At 38.2% G+C, this 20,944-nt stretch overlaps 1 protein-coding gene across 5 annotated transcripts in view; it reads left to right on the top strand.

The window, feature by feature from the left end:
• Positions 1–20,944, top strand: part of GREB1L (GREB1 like retinoic acid receptor coactivator) — a 262,317-nt gene that overhangs the window by 180,619 nt on the left and 60,754 nt on the right. For 2 of the 5 annotated variants that reach the window (XM_030842583.2, XM_030842582.2), the window contains exons 8-15: positions 7,173–7,301; positions 10,256–10,372; positions 10,969–11,088; positions 12,117–12,254; positions 13,828–14,013; positions 18,197–18,523; positions 19,590–19,718; positions 20,256–20,390. In XM_030842583.2, coding sequence (XP_030698443.1) covers positions 7,173–7,301; positions 10,256–10,372; positions 10,969–11,088; positions 12,117–12,254; positions 13,828–14,013; positions 18,197–18,523; positions 19,590–19,718; positions 20,256–20,390 — 1,281 coding nt within the window. The remainder of the gene's footprint in view (positions 1–7,172; positions 7,302–10,255; positions 10,373–10,968; positions 11,089–12,116; positions 12,255–13,827; positions 14,014–18,196; positions 18,524–19,589; positions 19,719–20,255; positions 20,391–20,944) is intronic. The other 3 variants (XM_030842585.2, XM_030842584.2, XM_060310347.1) reach the window with 2 other exon arrangements.

Genomic DNA, 20,944 nt, shown 5'->3' with positions numbered 1-20,944 from the left:
GCGTAAAGAAGATAAGGAAGTCGTTTTGGCTTCTCTTTTTCCACTCTATTTCTTTAACCATGATGTGGCAGACATTGTGCCAGGAGCTGGGAATGCCCTCAAGGAGCTCATGACCTAGTGGCAAAAATAGGAAATTACAAACTCCTACAACATAGAGCATAGAGCTGTGACTTGCTCAAGGAATTTTCCAAGTTTGCAAATCCTCCAGTGCTTAAAAGGTCACTCACTAGTAGAGATAATCAGGCCTTGGTGAGATACAGATGCTGGGCAATCAGTTGCTTACTCACTATCTAAGCACCAGATTCTGCACAACAGCCTGCGGTTCAGATTCATGTCTGAGCAAGATCACAGGCTATTGCATTTTGGACACTGGGGCTGCTCCCAAATAATCAAAACCACTAGTGTTAAATGCTGAATATGCCAATGTCACCATACCTGATAAATTCAAGAATAGAAGCATGCGCAAGGTGGTAAAGATTAGGGAATAACAGAAAAGGATTTACATTTTGGAAAGTTAACTCTGACCTTACCTAATGCCTAACGGTGCTTTCTGACTGCATGCTTACAGCATATGGCCTTTTGTGACTGGCTTTTTTCACCTGACGTAATGTTTTCAAGGTTCCTCCATGTTGTAGCATGTATCAGTACTTCATTCCTTTTTGCTGCTGAAATATCCCATTTTATGGATATACCATATTTTATTTTTCCATTTATTTGTTGATGGACATTTAGGTTGTTTCTACTTTGGGGCTATTATGAATAATGCTGCTATGAACATTTGGGTACAGATTTTTTATGGGCATGTGTTTTCACTTCCCTCTCATTTTATAGCTAGGAGTGGAATTGCTGAGTTATATGGTAACTCTGTGTCTATCCATTTGAGGAATTATTTTCCAAAGTGGCTGCACCATTTTACATTCCTACCAGTAATGTGTGAGGGTTCCAATTTCTCCATATCCTGGTCAACACTTGTTATTGTCTGTCTTGTTTTGTTTTAGCCATCCTAGTGGGTGTAAAGTAGTATCTTATTGTGGTTTTGATTTGTGTTTCTCCAATGGCTAATGATGTTGAGCATGTTTTCATGTGCTAATTGGCTATCTGTACATCTTCTTTGGAGACGTGTCTTACAAATCATTTGCCCATTTTTCAGTTGGGTTATTTGTCTCTCTATTATTGAGTTGTAAGAGTTCTTTATACATTCTGGATACAAGTCCTTTACCAGATATATGAGTTACAAATATTTCTCCCACTATATGAGTTGTCTCTTTCTTGATGGTGTCCTTTGAAGCACAAATTTTTTTTTATCATGATGAAGTCCAATTCATCTATTTTTTTTTTCTTTTGTTGCTTGTACTTTTGGTGTCACATCTAAGAAACCATTGCCTAATCCAAGGCCATGAAGATTTACTGCTATGTTTTCTTCTAAGAGTGTTATAGTTTTAACTCTTACATTTAGATCTATAATCCATTTTTGGTTAATCTCTATATATGGTGTGAGGAAGAGGTCCAACTTCATTCTTATGCATGTGGATATCCAGTTTTCCCATAACATTTGTTGAAAAGACTATTTTTTAATACATTGAATTTTCTTGGCACTCACTCATTTCAAAATACATTTGCCCATTAAATGTAAGGTTTTATTTCTGGATTCTCAATGCTATTCCGATGATCTGTACATCTTTCATTATGCCAGTGCTGCACTGATTGATAATTGTAGCTTTGTATGAAGTTCTGAAATGGGTAAGTATGAATCCTCTAGCTTTGCTTTTCTTTTTTGAGATGATTTTGGCTATTCTGGGCCTCTTGCATTTCCATATGAATTTTAGAATTAACTTGTCAATTTCTACAAAGAAACCAGCTTGAATTTTGGTATGGCTTGCTGAATCTATTGAATCTGTAAAACAATTTGAGGAGTATTGCTGTATTAACAATGTTAAGTCTTCCAATCCATGAGCATGGAATGTCTTTCCATTTATTTAGGTCTTTAAAAATTTCTTCTAACAATGTTTTATAGTTTTCAAAGTATAAGTTTTACACTTCTCTTACTAAATTTATTCCTAAGTAGTTATTTTTTCTGATGCTATTGTAAATGGAACGTTTATGTTAATTTTATTTTTGTGTTGTTCATTGCAAGTACATAGAAATACAATTGACTTGTATATTGATCTTGTATCCTGCAACTTTGGTTAATTCATGTATTAGCTTTAGTAGTTTTATAGTGTATTCCTTAGTATTTCCTTTTTGTCCATTTTATCTGAGTCATCTAATTTGATGTCTTTATGAGTTAAGTAGGGCTGCCATAACAAAATAGCACAGACTGAGTGGCTTAAACAACAAAAATTTATTTTCTCACAGCTCTGGAAGTTGCAAGTCCAAGATCAAGGTGCAGCAGGGTGTTTTTTTTTTCTGAGGCCTCTTTCCTTGGCTTGTAGATAACCAGCTGCCTTCTTGCTATATCCTCACATGGCCTTTCCTCTGTGCATGCACATCCCTGTTGTTTCTTCCTCTTTTTTAAAGGACACCAGTCATATTAGATTAGAACTCTACCCTTATGACCTCATTTAACCTTAATTACTTCTTTAAGGACTCTATATACTGTCACATTCTAAGGTACTAGAGATTAGGGCTTCAACATATGATTTGTGGGGACAGGGGCACAATTCAGTCCATAACAAAGGCATACAATTGTTCATAGTATTCCTCTATAATTCTTTTTATTTCTGTAAGTTTGCTAGCAATGCCCTCTTTTTCACTCTTGATTTTAGTAATTTGCATCTTTTCTCTTTATTTCTTGGTCAGTCTGGCTAAAGTGTTGTCAATTTTGTTGATCTACTCAAAGAACAAACTTTTGGTTTTGCCAGTTTTCACTATTGTTTCTCTATTCCCTACTTCATTCATTTCTGCTCTAGTCTTTATTATTTCCTTTCTTCTACTTATTTTGGGTTTAGTTTACTTTTCTTACTTCTTTTTACTTGAGATTTTCTTCCTTTTCATTTATTTATTTTTAAAATTTTTATTTTATATTGGAGTATAGTTGATTTACAATGTGTGGTAGTTTCAGATGTACAGCAAAGTGATTCAGTTATACATATACACATATCTATTCTTTTTCAGATTCTTTTCCCATTTAAGTTATTACAGAATATTGAGTAGAGTTCCCTGTGCTATAGAGTACGTCCTTGTTGATTATTTATTTTATATTTAGTAGTGTGCATATGTTAATCCCAAACCCCTAATTTATCCCTCCCCCTGAACCTTTCCCTTTGGTAACCATAAATTGTTTTCTAAGTCTGTGAGTCTGTTTCTGTTTTGTAAACAATTTCATTTATATCGTTGTTTTAGATTCCACATACAAGTGATATCATATGATATTTGTTTTTCTCTGACTTACTTCACTTAGTATGATAATGTCTAGGTCCATCCATGTTGCTGCATATGGCATTATTTCATTCTTTTTTATGGCTGAGTAATATTCCATTGTATATATGTGCAACATCTTCTTTATCCATTCATCTGTCAATGGACATTTAGGTAGCTTCCATGTCTTGGCTATTGTAAATAGTGCTGCAATGAATATTGGGTACATGTATCTTTTCAAATTATGGTTTTCCCCAGATATATGTTCAGGAGTGGAATTGCTGGATCATATGGTAACTCTATTTTTAGTCTTTTAAGGAAACTCCATACTGTTCTCCGTAGTGGCTGTACCAGTTTACATTCCCACCAACAGTGTGGGAGGGTTCCCTTTTCTCCACACCCTCTCCAGCATTTACTGTTTGTAGACATTTTTATGATGGCCATTCTGACTGGTGTGAGGTGATACCTCTTGGCAGTTTTGATTTGCATTTCTCTAATAATTAGCGATATTGAGCATCTTTTCATGTGCTTTTTGGCCATCTGTATGTCTTTTTTGGAGAAATATCTATTTAGATCTTCTGCCCTTTCTTCCTTTTTTTTTGGCCATGCTGCACAGCTTGTGGGATCTTAGTTCCCCAATGAGGGATTGAACAGGGACCCATGGCAGTGAAAGTGCTGAGTCGTAACCACTGACTGGACCGCCAGGGAAGTCCCCCTTTTTAATATAGGCATTTGCAGCCATAAATATTCCTCTAAGCACTTTTTAAACAGTATCTCATAAGTTTTCAGTTGTCGTGGTTTCATTTTCATTTATCTTAAAGTGATATCTAATTCCCCTTGTGATTTCTTTGATCTATTGGTTATTTAGTAATGCATTGTTTAATTGCCACAAATTTGTGAATTTCTCAAATTTCCTTGTTATTGATCGCTCATTTGATTCCATTGAGGTTAGAGATTGTATTTTGTATGATTTTAATTCTTTTAAGTTTATTGAGGCTTGTTTTATCACCTAACATATTGTCTATCCTGGAGACTGTTTCCTGTGCACTAGAAAAGAATGTATATTCTGCTTTTGTTCAGGGAATGTTCTGTTGATATCAGTTACATCTAATTGGTTTATAGTGCTGCTCAAGTCTTCTATTTCCTTCTTGACTGTCTCCCTAGTTATTCTATCCATTATTGAAAGTGGGGTACTGAAGTCTCAAACAGTTATCATCAAATTGACTATTTCTCTCTTCAGTTTTGTCAGGATTTGCTTCATGAATTTGGGGCTCTGTTGTTTATATGTTTATATTTTTATAATTGTTATGTCTCCCTGGTGGATTGACACTTTTATCATTATAAAATGTCCTTTTTCTTCTCTAGTAATAATATTTTCTTAAAGTCTATTTTTTCTGGTATTAGTATGGTCACTCCAGCTCTCTTCTAGCTACTGTTTGCATATATAGTGTGTTTTGTCATACAGAATTTTTAAAGTTTTATGTAGCTGAATATATAAATTTTTTATGGCTTCTGCATTTTGAACAATAGTTTGGCCTTTTCCATTTCAAGGTGATAATTGACTCTCCCATGTTTTCTCCTATTATTTCTGTAGCTTCAGTTTTTAAGTTTCTACTTTTGGTCCATTTGATTTTGTTTGGTACTTGGTGTAAGTTGTAGATCCAACTTAATTTTTTTCTTATATGTCCAATTGCCACAGCACAGTTTATTGAATGGTTCATCTTCATTGCTGCTTTGGGCTGGTACCTTTATCTTATACTAAATTCTTATGTGTATTTGCATCTGCTTCTTACTGTCTTTTTTCTTCCATTGTTCTGTTTGTCTACTAATGCACTAGGACCACAGTATTTTATAGACTGTGGCTTTATAAGTCTTTATATCATCATGTTAGCCTCTTGTCATTTCTCTTATTTTTCAGAATGTTTCTTGCTATTCTTGTGTGCTTATTTTTTTCATATCAACATTACATCAGTTTGCTTACTTAAACAATTTGCTTACTTACTAATAATTCTAATAGTAATTCTAATAATATCTAAACCTGTTGGTATTTTCCTAGGATCATATTAAATTTATGAATTAACTTAGATTGATTGGCATTTTTTTGACATTGAATATTTCTGATCTGAAACATGGTTGTCTTAACGTTTGTACAGGCCTATTTTCAAGGTCTTCAGAAAAAATTTTTAATTTTTAAAAATCTTTAATATGAAAAGTTAAAAATAGAGAGAATAATATCACGGACCATCACTGTGGACCTATTACCCAGCTTAAATAATTATGAACACATGGCCATATTTTCAGTATTACTGCCTCTCTCCCTCCCTCCCTCAATGTTTTACAACAAATCCCAGACATTATATAAGAAATATGATCAATTTTTCTTCATATAGTTGTGTACATTTCTTATTAAGCTTATTCCTAGGCCTTTTATCTAACTGTTGTTCATTGTTTTTATATAGGAAGATTTATTTCTGTACATTGATTTTGTACACTTTTGTTATTATTTAAATATTTGTTTGTGCTAATTTGAATTCATTGACTTGAAAAGGTTACCACCCTTTATAATTTGCTAACCAGATTTCACCTGTATGCTCACCTGAACTGTTAGAAATATGCTAAAATTCTAGGTATAGACTAGTGTAGTAAGCTACTAGTCTTGCACCAAACAACATATTTGTGACCTGAAACGTAATAACCAACCTGTGTAGTGACATGTCAAATTTACCTGGAATTCCTGTCCTGTAAGTTTCTCTGTTAATACCTGAAAAACTCAGGTTGTCTTCAGTTTCCTGTCACTTTATAATATTTTATGTGCAGTTGCTGGCCTCTATTCTTCCTGTAGACCTTAAAATCACTCCCTGATGTAAGTCAGTCCCTCAGAGAGGCACATAACTCTTCTGAGCCAGTAGGGAACCATTTCAGTCTTTTGAGTTCTTATGATAAGCACTGATCAGATGTGTCAGGAATCACATTGTGGCATGAGCACTAATATTTTAGATAGTTTCTAATGTAGCACCATCAGTATCCTGCGCTTTAGAACAGGATACTCTCAGAGTTTTTCAAACTCTCAGAGTTTTAACAGTCCCTTTGACACTTTCCTGTGTTACCTGATTAAGCTGTTCTGCTGGTGTAGAGTCAGGGATTTGGGGTCTATTTTATTCATTTCGGAAAATTCTAGTTGCCTGGAGCGTTTATCTCTCCCATAACCTGCCTCTGAAATGGCATATGGTTTTTCTGCCAAATAAGAATTTTCTTTTGGATGTCTCTGGTATTACATAAGGAAAAATTCTAGTTTATTCCAAATATTAAAGCAACTTTTCTTCAGAGAAAAGTTCTTTCCCCTACATTGCAATGACTTAGCTTACACGACACTTTTCAAATGACAAACTTATCTGGTTAGAGATAAATATATCTCATTAAAATATGGCTTTAAGGGAAGCTGTGGAGACAGTTTTAATATGGCACATGATGATATCCTTGATGCCACGTCATACGACCAAGTTACATGGCTACCATTATTTAAGGTAATAGTACCAGCCTCATTGAGTTCATATAGGAATTAGATGAATTGATATATTTAAAGTGCTTAAACTTAAAACTAGCACCTAGCACGTAGTACCCACTGGTGAGTGTTTGTTAAATACATAAAAAAGAAAATAAAACCTATGTACAGAGAAATGGACTTTCTTAAAATAGATCAAGGGAAAAACTGAAATTCTATAGTCTACTATAGTCTCTCTCAGCTCACTCTTGTTGAATTAACTTCCTTCCTGCATATATAGTTTCTAATTTGAACAACCTCTTTCATTTTAAAGATTCGCCGGTTCTCAGTCCAGCTAATTCTGCAATCAATTTAAGTGGAGCTCAGGACCTGACCTGGAATAAGAATGTTGTGAAGCCACTGGCTTTATCTTTGCAGGTTGTAGGGAAGACTTTTGCTGCAGGTGATGTTTTCCTCACTTATATATATATTTTTAATTTATTTATTTTTAATTTATTTTTGGCTGTGTTGGGTCTTTGTTGCTGAGCACAGGCTTTCTCTAGTTGTGGCGAGCGGGGGCTACTCTTTGTTGTGGTGCACAGGCTTCTCATTGCGGTGGCTTCTCTTGTTGCGGAGCACGGGCTCTAGGCGCACGGGCTTCAGTAGTTGTGGGATGCGGGCTCAGTAGTTGTGGCACACGGGCTTAGTTGCTCCATGGCATGTGGGATCTTCCCGGACCAGGGCTCAAACCCGTGTCCCCTGCATTGGCAGGCAGATTCCTAACCACTGTGTCACCAGGGAAGCCCTCCTCACTTATATTTATTTGGTAAATACCTAGTCCATAAAAGACTTGTGTGAAATTTAATTGACAATTTGGTAGAAGAAAACAGAAGCTCCTTCTTTGCCAGTTGAAGGCAAAAGTGGGGCTGTCTACTATAATGCACGTTTATACAAAGCTTTGTGTTTTCTGTGTTACATCCAGAAGAGTCAGTGAATGACATTTGGCACACAGGGGAGACAAAGCAGGTTGATTCTGTTCAATAAAAATTTCTTGGATACCTGCTATACTGAGGAACTGGGGATAGATACTAAGATAAATAAGGCTCAGTCCCTGACCTCTAATGTACTTGTAACCTTGCAGAGGAGATCAACCTAAAAGAAGATATTTTCAGTGTACTGCAATAAATACATAATATCCTAGGGGAGCACAGAGGAGGGGGGGTTAGCCCAGCATTTGAGGGAGTAATTGAGAACGGGTTCTTGGGGACTTCCCTGGTGGTCCAGTGGTTAAGATGCTGCGCTTCCAATGCAGGGGGCGTGGGTTCAAACCCTGGTCAGAGAATAGGGGAAAGACATTTCAAATTCAGGGAAAAGCAGGAGCAGAGCTTGAAAGGAAAAGGAAAGGAAAGAAGCAGCATGACATGTGCAGGAACTTCCAGCAGTTTGGACTCGTTAGAAACATACAATGTAAAACTCAGGGAGTAGCAGGAGGTGAGCAAGAGGCAGAAAAGGGAAAGGTCATAGGAGGTCAGGATAAGAAGTATGGATTTCACTCTATAACTTATGGCACAGGGGAGTGACATGGTCTTATTTTAACTTAAGCTAGATCATTTTGGCAGCAAAAAGAAAGCGTTGGGAATACAAGTTGCAGGTCGTTCAATAGTCTGGTTGAGAAATGATGAGGTCCTTGACCAGGGTGAAAATAGGTTGGAGAGGAGGAGACAGATTGGAAAGCTACTCAGGATGTAAAATGAGCAGACTTGACTGATTAATGGGAGCGTAAAACAGAAGAATGGGTTTCAGTTGACGTCCATCTTTCTGGGCTAATGGTTAGTACCGTTGCTTGAGATAGGGAATACAGCAAGGGGAGCAGGTTCCCCAGGAGGAGATTGTGAGTTCAATTTTGGACATGATGAGTTTGAAATACCCATCAGGCATCCAAGTGGCGCTACTCAACGGTAATTTAATTTATCGTAGGAGGAAAACAGGACTAATGGTATAAAGTTGAGCCACCAGCATATGGTTAAAATCACCATGTAAATAGTGTCAGCCAAGGAGAAATGTAGGGTAAGGCAAGCTATGAACTAAAGGCAGACCCGTAGACAATTTCAGTGTTTAAGAAAAAGAAATGGTTAGAGAGGTAGAAGAAAAATAAAGAGAAGGAGAACCTATCATTCTTGGAAACTTTCCAACAGTTAGGTATCATAATTTATCCAGACCACTTTTGTTCTTACTCTGGTCCAACAATTCTTGCAGAATCTGCCTTCTGTTTAGATTACAGACTGGAACAAACTGAGTCCAAGTTTTTACAGCATAGAAGAAAAATTAATGAAATTATGGATCTTGGCAGTAATCATCATGATTGCTAAAACCATCAGATGAGAGGCTGATGAACAACTTTGTAGATTAGGCTGACAACTCTTAAACCCACGGATGAATCTTTACATCACAGGAAAAGAGAAAACTGGTCATTATGTGCCTCTTAATGGAAGTATACAATAGGACTTATGAGATACTCTTGCCAAAAAAAATCAAACTTGAATCTGAGCAAACATCTATATCTAATGATTAGTTTAGGAATTAGAGGAGACATCAAATGACACCATGGATATCCAATCAGCAAAATACAGGAAATGAGAAATTCTGCCAGGTTTTCAGCAAATTAATTGTTAGAAAGAAAAAGAAGAAGAATTCTATAGATTAAAAGAGGTTTAAGGGACATAGCAACTAAATTCAGTGTGCGGATATTTTTTGAACCCCAGTTTGAACAAGAAATGTAAAAAGCCATTTCTGAGCTGATTGGGAGAAATTTGAATACTGATGGGATATTTGATATTAAGAAATTATTGATCATTGTTAATTTTAAGTATAAAAAAGATCATGGTTATGTTTTTTAAGAGTCCTTTTCTTTCAGAAACACATACAAAAGTATTTATGGATGAAATGATATGACAAATGAGTTTGCTTCAAAATAATCCAGAGCCCATATGTGTGTCTGTGGGTGGGGGGGGAAAGATAGGGAGTATATGTAAAGCAGGATTGGCCACATGTTGGTAAGTGTTGAAGCTGGGTGATGGGTACATAGTTCATATACCATTCTCTCTGCTTTTATATATGTTTGAAAATTTCCATGATAAAAGGTAAAAAAAAAAGTTTTCTCTTCTACCCACCATCTCCAAAGACTTCACTGAAAATAATTCTCAAAGATCTCTTGGGGTCCTAGAAAATTATTTTGGGTGACATTTCATGTTAGTTAAAGTAGTACTCTGTTGGTTGTAGTTGGATCTGTACAACTGGACTGTTCCGTCAGTGGGATTTCTTTGAATCCTATGTGAGGTTTGTCATATGGTTGCAGCATCACAGAAAGCAGTGTCCTGCCCAGACTCTGTTCTGAGTGGCTCCTCTTGTGTACCACAGATGCTGCTAATGGAAACAGTAGCCATGGAGGAAAGAGCAGTGCGTCTAGCTCCACTCCAGCCCGCCCAGGGAATTACTCTTTGTCACCAAGACCTAGCTTTGCCTCAGGAGACCAAGGTACAATACCCATCTTAGAGTTTTGAAATAACACTTAATTATGGAAGAAGTGCTCCAGAGAGTTTGGAATGATTAATTATCTGGCAGCACACTCCCAGTTTTTCCTTAGCTTCTCGTACAATGTTTTGAAAATTTATGATTGGTATGAACAATTATGATGAACGTATCTTGGTGATTCTACAAGGGTGGGCCTACCTAGGAGATAACATTGAAACAAATATATAAGAAGTGTCTTGAAAAGCCATGGGCTTTGATGACCAAAGTGCAGGGTTCAAAGTTCCTCTCTGTGTGTGACTCTGGGTAAATGTGAGCCTTCCTTTCACCATCTACAGAATGGGTATAACAACGTAGTTGTCCTACAACTTCACAGGGTTGTTGATAGAATCAGATGAAATAATCTGGGTGAAACGGTACATTGTAAAACAGCCTGCAGCTGTTAGTGCTGTTAGTGTGTGACTTTTTCTAACTTTATCTTTACCTCTAGAAAAGTGACTTCGACTTTCTGAGTATAATCATAGTAAAGGTCCTATGTTACTTTGGCTTCTTTCCCTTCTTCCATGACTAAGGACAAGGCTCATCTTTCTTTTTGTATTCAGCTACCATGTTCATTTCTGGACCACCAAAGAAACGACACCGAGGATGGTATCCTGGGTCACCTGTCCCCCAATCTGGTTTAGTTGTACCTATTCCTGCAGTTCGCCCTCTTTCAAGAACTGGTAAGATTTCAACAGAAGATGGGTTTTAAGTTTCCTTAAATTAACAAAGGTATCTGCTACTCTCGTTCTTTCCATGAACCCTTGAAAATAAATTCCCTTAACTAACTTTTGTGTCCAGTACTGTAGCAGCTAATATTTTGTCCGCATCACATCTGCCATCCCTATAAGCACATGTGCCATCACAAAGGATCTTGATTCACCATCTGTCTTTGTTTTACACTATAGTATCAATAAACCACTCTTTATGTAGGGCATGATGCTACCAATCCACCATTATAGAGCATAAATGAACTTGCTTTGCCAATAGTGGTATTTGATGTATCCTCCTGTGATCTGGTTCGTTATGTGACCTATACTTATTATTTCTGAATTGGATGGTTCAGTCTGTGACTAGAATCCTGAAAAACCAACTGGTTCTCCTTTATAATATCCAAGCTGTGGCCATTTGGTACTTACAATTAAATGTTCAAATGCTCATCTACCTTGCTGTATGAAACACAGACAAATGTAAATATACCAATGCTAAGACATAGACGGGGTTCTTTAAAAATTTACATTTGTTTAAAAAATGATTCTAAAATCTACAGAGAAATGATAAATACAGAAAGAATTATGCCGGTATGTTACTGTGGTTGCCTCTAGGTAGTACTGATTAATGATGAATTTATCCTTATTCTCACTTTTCTATACTTTTCACATTTTCTGTAATGAGTAGATATGCCTTGATAATCTAGGGTGGGGGGAGATAAAATACAAAACAGAATCCAAAATACTGTATGTGGAAAAACAACTAGAAGGAAAAACTGCCAAAATGCTAAATAGTAGTTATCTCCAGACGATTTGATAGTGGTTGATATTTTTGTTTGTTTTTCTCACTTATTTTATACAATAAACACAAATTACTTTAATAAAAAAGCCATTAGACTTATAAAACTTGCATATTAAAAGTATTAACGCTGTGTTGATTTCAACTCTATTTCATTTATCCTTCCTAGCTAATCCTTCTTGTCAAACAAATTTTTTTCCAGAGTCCCTTTTATCTGCCCCAGTTCCACAGACCCCATTAACTGGAATTTTACAACCTCGACCCATTCCTGCAGGGGAAACTGTAATTGTTCCTGAAAATCTGCTGAGTAACTCAGGAGTTAGACCAGTAATCCTGATAGGTAAGGAAAGGAATTCCAAGTTGCCTGTGTCTGCTGGAATCTAGGAACAATCCTCCATTTCACTGCGTGTCTATTCATGTGTTCATGAAGGTATTCATTGATCGTGCTTATTAATTCTTTAAGCACTTATTGGTCAGCTCCTTCATGATATCCTAAACATGGGACTAGAAGTTGGGAATAAGGCAAAGTCTTTTTGCCCACAAGGAGCACTGTTTAGTGGGGCAGTCTAGAGGTTCACAGCCAAACTCTCCATCATCTCAGAGGTGATGTTTCAGCTGGGGAACTGAGGGGTGGATGAGAGCAGACAAGGTTGGGGACGGCTCATTTCAGTCAAAGGGAGCCAAACGGCAGAGAAAAGGAACAAACTGAGCCAGCAAAGAGGCCCCACTTGGGAGAACCAAGAGGCCCCAGAGCTGCAGATCTAAACCAAGGGGAAGCATTTAGGAGTGAGAGCCTTTCCAAGCCCTCTATAAGTGGAGGTGTAGAAATGTAGGGGTCCCTAGATTCCATGACTAATTTAGAGCCTTTCATACCCCCATCAAGAGTGCCCTCGTCGGGGGGCTAGCCTAGGCCAGAAGAAGAAGACTGCCGGCTTTACCTTCGGGACTAAACAGATAGGGTGTTTAAGCCCACTAGATCTTTATGGTATGTCTATGTGAGGTGTTATCTGTTTCTTGCAGTTGGCTTGAGCCAGACATGGATGGTTTCGCTTTGAGCCCTGTTCTTTATCAGACTGCCCTATCCACTGCTCCTGGACCTATAGGCACTAGGGGGAATCCCAGTTGTTTAAATTCCATATAGTCAGGAAGTTCTTACTGAACATTTGAATTGCATGCACAGTGCAACTAAGCCTTGGAAAGATACATAAAACATGAGGACCCTTTGGTGTCTGCCTTTTAGAAAGACTCACAAAGGGACTGTTCTCTTCACCATACCACAAATACAGGGTGTATTTTCAACACATTTGTGTCCTATCTACTTCTAAGATGATTTAAGGCTGTTTACTGACAATTAGGAAGAGAACACAACAAAAATGGCTAAGATAGCAAAAAGAGTAAGAACCTCCAAGTCCCTGCAACTGGAAGAATATTGCTGTTGATCAATGAATTTAGCTTAAATGTTTTAAAAGAAAACCTCAAGAAGTGACACATGTTATTGTAGCTTGTCTGTTTGTTTGTTTTCTGACTTCTTTTCTGAAAAGAAACTTGATCAGGAATTTTATCTGAAAACATTTTATTCTTGCAGTTTTACAAAGGGTACAGAGATGTTTCTGCAAACTCTCATCAGTCCTCTATGTCAGAGATATAATATTAACATGTCTCTTATATAATATAGTTTGAGTATTAATATAATTAGAGTATTTTGCTTCCTGTTCTTCTAATTTAATGAAAAGGTAGAATTTAGAGCATTCGCGTGAATTCCCTGGGATTGATGTATTTGAGTGATTTGTTTGGTAGCCATCTCAGAGGGCAGGGAACTTTGTTAAGCATCGTTGATCCTAGTTGAGCAAATATACCTGGTTGGACCTCAAAAAGAAATGTTGAACTTCACTGACCTGCTTCTATTGGGGCAGGCTATGGCACTTTACCCTATTTCTATGGAAATGTTGGTGACATTGTTGTGAGTCCTCTGCTGGTGAATTGCTACAAGATTCCACAGTTGGAAAACAAAGATTTGGAACAGTTAGGTTTGACTGGCAGCCAGCTCCTGAGTGTGGAAAACATGATTCTTCTGACAATACAGTATCTCGTGCGGCTGGGTAAGCAATTTTCAATAATCATTTGATGGCGACGATTTTTATTCTTTTTTGGAACATACTTTTTTCCTTTCTTACCCACTTTCTCACATTTATCCACCTCTTACTTTACCCTCTTTCACGTCTAACATTCTTTTTCTTCAACCCCATTCTCTATGGCTTTTCCCTTTCCTCTCCTCCATTTCTTTCCTACTCCTTTCCTACTCCTTTCCTATTTCTTTTTCTCCCCCCTATTTCCCTCAGATCTAGCCTCCCTTGCTGCTGGCTTTGCTTCTTTGGGTCCTAGAAGAGATAAATTGCTCCACCTGGTGTCCAGGGCCATAATGGTCCTAAAGTCTCCAAAGCAGTTGATGTAGGCAGACTGTCCAAGGGCTGTGGGTACCTCCCTTGTGAGTCAGGCCAAGCCACCTTTCTGAAAGTGCAGCTACCATCTGGAATGCAAATGTAGCCATTGTGTTAGACAATTATTTTCCAATTTTCCACTTAGCCTTTTTATCTTGTTTATCCACTGCCCCTACACCCATTTTTTTCTTCTCCAGCTCCATCCCTTTGATGTAATCCCAAACTGCTTCCTTTCATTGAGGTAGTAACTTGGACCTCCCTGGAAGGTTTTCTGAGCTTTAGGGTAAGGGGATACCTAGGTCATGAACCCTTCACTTCCTCTATTTGATATCTCCTCCTGAGCCCCACAGTGGGTGTATGCAGGTGCCCTGACAGTACTTTAGTGGCTCCGCAGCATTTGCATTGCAATGTCCTTTATTTTGCAAACTGCAGTAGGCCATCTAATATGCAGCCTAATTATATACCTACTCCAGGACTTCAAACCACTGATTTACTTAGGAAAATGGTCAAGATGTAAAATTACACATTAAAAATTTTATCTGCACTCTTGTGACTTTTTTTTTAATGATTTTAAATACTTTGGTGTTAAATAATAAAAAACATGGGCCAAACAATGTTAAACACACACACACACACACACACACACAAGCTTCAACTTCAGTCTTTGGAGCATCAGCTAGCAATCATGGCTGCAACTCTTAGTACCCTGAGAGCCCAAAGGCCTGCTTTGACATGGAATCTACTTTGACATGGGATCTGCTTTGACACAGGCTTTTGAAACTTGCAAGGCTTCAGGTATCTCATGAGCCACTTTCATGATAAATCTAGGACTTGCTAATCATTTTTATTAGTAGGTAGTAAAATTATAAAAATCTCCCGGGTCTGACATTTGATGTCATCATTTTAATTGATACATACTGACTTTCAACCGTGTTCCAAGATGAAAAACTAGCTTCTAGATGTATCCAGAATCAGTTATACAAGGCCACATAAAGCAATGCTATTTTAGTTAACCAAGCCTATCAGTATAGCATTTTTTAAAATCTCAATACCAATTTAAATAGTCAAAGTCCAAGTTAATTAAAGGAACTAAATGGTCAAAACAAAACCTCTTTCCTTAAATTAGTAAAAGCTCTTTTCTTAAAAAATAGAACAATCTCCATTCAATTAGACAAAACTCTTCTCTGCCCTGCAGGATCAGTTCTCTCCAGGGTTTTACTTGCAACCAATTAATTATGTTTCTCAATGTCCAACATAAATAGATATTTCTTTTTCTTAATCTAAATTTTGTACATTGAAACATCTCTCTCTTTAACTCTTCTGGAGTCCTTAATTTTTTTTTTTTTTTTTTTTTGCCTTCAGAAGTTTTGAAGAAGGCAGCAAGAATAGTTTCACATATGCTAAAGATTATAAATTGACATTTGAAAAAATAAATCCAAACTTCTAAAAGGACAGGTGTAACACTTGGATGGCTCAGTTATCTGAAGGTAACAGAGAAGAAGAAAAGCAAGATTTTTCAGAAAGAACAGACCTTTCCACTACAATCACTTTTAAAAAAAAGTCTCTGTTATTTCACAATCTGAAAATCTTTTGAAGTAGATAATGAAATCAGCAAATCCAGAGATTCTTGGAGGACTCTGAGTCTATTGGAACCTTGTCTTTTCCTATTATGGTGGCTGTATCTGAAAAGCCTTCGGACCTGATGCCTGGGCTACACTGAGTTACTGGAGATAAGCATCTGAAGAAAAAAAATTACTATATATTATCAAGCTTGTGAAAAGTGGAGAAAAGGCTCCTGCAATTTAGCTGTAAAGGCTAAGGATGCAGAAATGACGGGAGGTGATTGGAAGCAGGGCAATTTACTCTAAAAAGTTTCTTACCTCATTTAAACTTTGATACATTTTCCTCCATTTCTCAATTCCTAACAGTAATTCAGTCAAAACTCTGTAAAAGTGAGTTTTAAGGCAACCGAGAACGCTATGAACATGTTTGATATTTTATTTTCCCAGAATGCCTTCGTATTTGGAATTAATTATGCTGCCTAACAGAAAATGTTACTCCATGGTGGTTTGGAGGGGGCCTTATGCACACACCTATTAACCAGCCTCCTCAGATTGTCTATGAGAGGCCGGAGGGAACTGGAGAAGTCACAGCCACATGCTTTTGAGCTGTCATTTGTTCTGATGGAAGAAAGCTTTAAGTACATGACCATCTTCCCTTCTTCTCCATGCAGTCAGTACAGATCTTGCGCTTTGAGCTCACTACTAAGTGTGTACTCAGTGGCCACGAACCGTGGTGCTAATTTGATAAAGTTAAATGAAGATCAGAAGCTTTGGTGGCTCCCAGGTGATAATAAGGCATCCTCTAGTAAGGGATTGGGGAAGGCACAGAAACATAAACACAATGTAAGCATTGCCATTTTCTTGCCCTCTTTCCATGTATTGCCATTTTCTTGCCCTCTTTCCTGCTTCCCTCTGGCTCCAACCAATCCTGGAAAAAACTGGTTTTTTTCCAATTAAAATTGTTTATTTTTAAAATATATGATATTTTATTTAATTTTCCTTATCCTATCCATTACTAAACTTGCATTTTTTTTTTTACTTTCCCTGAGAATATGGGCAGGGTCCAGGGAGGCCACTTAAACCCCTGTTAGAGGAAGGAAAGGTTTCTGACTCACTCAGGTGCCTCGTTCTCATACAGAAGTCCAGTCCCTCATCCCTGTATTCTTTGCAAGGGGATTTTGGCTTTGGATTCTGAAGCTATTGCTTGATCTCAGATCACAGACACTGAGGGGGTCTATATCTGTTTCAGGAGGATGAGTTTCAAATCTCAGGTCCACACAGCAAAAGAAATGCCTTTGAGTAGCAGGAGTGAACAGTCTTGCCGGTTTCAATTTAAACTAAGTGTAGGAATTCATTTGTGTCACTTGGATGCCAGACACTGACTTGCTTATTTTGTCTCAAAGACTGGTTGAGGGACTTCCCTGGCGGCCCAGTGAGTAAGTCTCTGTGCCTCCAATGCAGGGGGTGTGGATTCGATCCCTGGTAGGGAAGGTAAGATCCCACAAGCTGCGCGGCTCCGCCAAAAAAAAAAAAAAAAAAAAAAAGACTGGTTGAGTTTCTAAAGAGAAACAAAATACCTCTAATTCCAGGGACCACAGATCACCCATGTAAGCTTAACCATAACCTCGGCCAGGGAAGAGGGCCACATGCCATTCTTAACCCAGAACCCTGGGGAATAACTAGGTGATGAGAGCATTCTCTATCTGGGGAAAGCGTGGAACTGCCTAAATATACATTGGGAGTGAAAAATAATTAAACTTAGTTTTCCTTGTGGACAGTATTCTCAAAATTAGGTATAGAGGCAATACATTAAAATGTTTTTCTAAGGCACCTATGAATAAAATGAGAAATGAGTGAAGCCTGAAGCTGATTATATACCAGTAGGTTAGCTTCTTGCTTCATTAGTCATTAACTATTTCTGTAACGCCAAGTTTAATATGTCAACAAAAATACCACCTTCAGTGACCATCTCCCAAGGCATACAATGGAATTGATACTGTCTCTGAGCACATCTTTTTTTAAAGATATCAAGAATAGAAGTCTGCATTTTAAAAATAAACGTGTATCAAGGCAAACAAAAAAGAGAGAAGGTAATTTAGCAATGGAAAATGGTTAGTAGAGGCAGTATACTTGAGGCCACTAGAGGAAAAAGAGCTTGTTTGCCAGCTGCAATAGACTGCACTCTGATGTGTGTGTTTGTGTGTGTGTGTGTGTGTGTGTGTGTGTGTCTTTTCTAGCTGTGATTAAAAAAAAAATTCTAGCTGTAATTCTCTTCAATTTAGGTCCTGATCAGATACCTCTCAGGGAAGAATTTGAGCAAATTATGCTGAAAGCTATGCAGGAATTTACTCTGAGAGAGAGAGCCCTGCAGATGGGTGGTCAGTGCACGCCTGTGTCACCAGGACAACTCCCCTGGCTGGCTAGGTTAATTGCCAGCGTATCTCAAGACTTGGTTCATGTGATTGTGACCCAGAACTCCTTGGCGGAGGGCATTTCAGAGACATTGAGGACTCTCAGTGAAATGAGACACTATCAAAAACTACCAGATTATGTTGTGACAATTTGTGCATCGAAAATCAGAGGAAATGAGTTTTGTGTGGTAGTATTAGGTGAGTAATTTTTTCATTCATTCATCATCTGTCCATTTGTATAATACTAAATGGGGTGTTTCAGGCATCCATGTAATTAATCTCTGGTCAAGTGCTCCAACTTGGGTTCTTCCTCCTAATTTTAACTTTTCCTTTGCTCCTCAGATCAGATTTTTATAGCCCTTAGTTTGGCTGTTGTCCCTGTCAACTGGTTGTGGGAGCATTATTTCAAAGCACACCCTAGTAACAGATACCCTTGTCTCATGTAACTTCTGTCCTTGAAATGTTTTGGAAATGTTACCACTCCAGCATGTGATAAAGCCATTGCCACAGGTGGTTTAAGCCAGTTAATCATATTTGCCAGGAACTTAGCTCATATATTCACCTCTTCACTAAGAGGATATTTAATGTTATAACATTGACCCTAAAGAAAACGTTCAGAAAGTTGGTATGTTACAAAATTGATTTTTGTTTCGGGTGCTGATTTTCTATCAGGCACCATCCTGAGTTGCCATTTGGACCAAATTTTGCTGAGTTGCCATTTGGACCAAATTTTGCTTTTCTCCTCTCAGTGAATGGCTCTCACCGCTTCCTAGCAAAGGGGCCAAGCCCTCTTGCTTTGACCAAACCCACCTGCCCATCTCTCTGTGATACATATTTCTTTCAAAAAGCTTCATCAGAAAGTGTAACACATTCATTTTCTAATTTTCATTAGTAAAAAAACAACATAAGTTTATATTTTTAAGACTGATATTCATAATAGCCATGCAGACACAACTTTTTAAAGGTTTTTCACATTCCTCCCGAGTCTTTTAAATAGATGCATGGTATGTTCTCACCATTACAAACATAAGGTATGTTATTTTTTTCCCTTGATACCTAACTTTGTATTATAAACTTTTCAAATGAAATTTTGAAACTGTCATTTCAAATGCTGTATAATCGCCCATCTTTTGATATGCCATACTTTTCTTAGCCAAGTCCCTCTAGCTACACACTTCAGTTGTGTTTCCAGTTCTTGCTGTTCTAAATCACTTCCCGGTGAACATTTGTTCACTGGCATGTTGTCTCCCCCTCTGTTCTGCAGGTCAGCATCAGTCCAGAGCTCTGGCAGAGAGCATGCTCACCACAAGTGAGTTTTTGAAAGAAATTAGTTATGAGCTCATCACAGGAAAGGTCAGTTTCCTGGCATCGCATTTCAAAACCACATCATTAGGTGAGTGGCAGTCAGATTCAGCAACACTGCCGGCCCCTGGCTGCGTGATTTTCTGAATTTAAATCTTAGTGTGAGCTGAGTGTGGAGGTTAAGCTTGCCCGCTGATCTTCCCTCATTTGGAATGGTTTCTTCTAAGCATTTTGTTACTGACACAGCAAAGGGGTCCAGGCACAAGGATGTGAGGCCTCAGCTCAGCCACTGCTTTGTTGTGTGACCTTGGGCAACGCTCTGCCTCCCCAGATCTCAGTTTTCTAATATGTCAAATGGAGATATAATGACCCCGTCCTGCCTGCTCTGAGTATTATAGGGGCTGAGAGAGATTTAGTATGTGGGAGCATGGAACCTGTAAGCACGATACAAACAAGGGTAGCTCTAGCTACCGAGATCCTGCTACAGGGGTGGCTGAGTGTAAATTCCGACGTGGAAAGTGGGATGACCAACAGATATAGATGGGAGCCCAGCGTAGCTGCCCAACTTGGAGACATACAAACATGTCATTCCTTGTGACTTTCTTATCTCCACTTTATTTTGTCATAGGTGATGACCTAGACAAGCTGCTAGAAAAAATGCAACAGAGAAGAGGAGATAGTGTGGTGACCCCTTTCAATGGAGACCTTAATGAATGTGTGTCACCTCAGGAGGCTGCTGCTATGATCCCCACGCAGAACCTGGGTAATGTCACCACAGGCCAAAAGGAGGAAACTAGTCCTCAGGACAGACATAGAAGCTAAGTCGTTCTGAGGGTTTTGAGGTCTTGTCTTCAAGTCACAGACTATGACAGGCCTTTCCTCATTATCTACATGATAAATCTGGCTCAAGTTAAAAATGCCTTACCCTGTGGCCTGGGCCCCATGACTTTGTTCTTAGTAAATTTCTCCTAGAATTAAAATCAAAGCCAAAGACTTTATTTTAAGCAGTGCCTCTCTTTGTTTTTGTTTTCTTGGGGGAGCGGGGATCCTTGGTGTACTTTCCTTAACTCCACCAGCTGTGCTTACCACTGTGGGTGCTCATGTAGGGCTTCAAAGAACTACTTGAAAGAATCTAGACTACAGTCTGTGCAGGGCTCCTGGCTCTCTGCTCCCTGCATCTACTCTCCAATGTGTAAAACACACATAATCTCAGGATTAGCGAGGCCTTCCTGGCAGCTGGAGCAGAAACACTGACATATCATCTGACCTACAACGAGCTTGCAGAATGCCAAGGGGGACGATGGGACCAGGGGTGAG

The sequence above is a fragment of the Globicephala melas genome, chromosome 13, assembly GCF_963455315.2.
Source record: "Globicephala melas chromosome 13, mGloMel1.2, whole genome shotgun sequence".
NCBI classification, from domain to species: Eukaryota; Metazoa; Chordata; class Mammalia; order Artiodactyla; family Delphinidae; genus Globicephala; species Globicephala melas.
The sequence above is the reverse complement of the archived record's forward strand: the minus strand, read 5'-3'. Positions and strand labels throughout refer to the sequence as shown.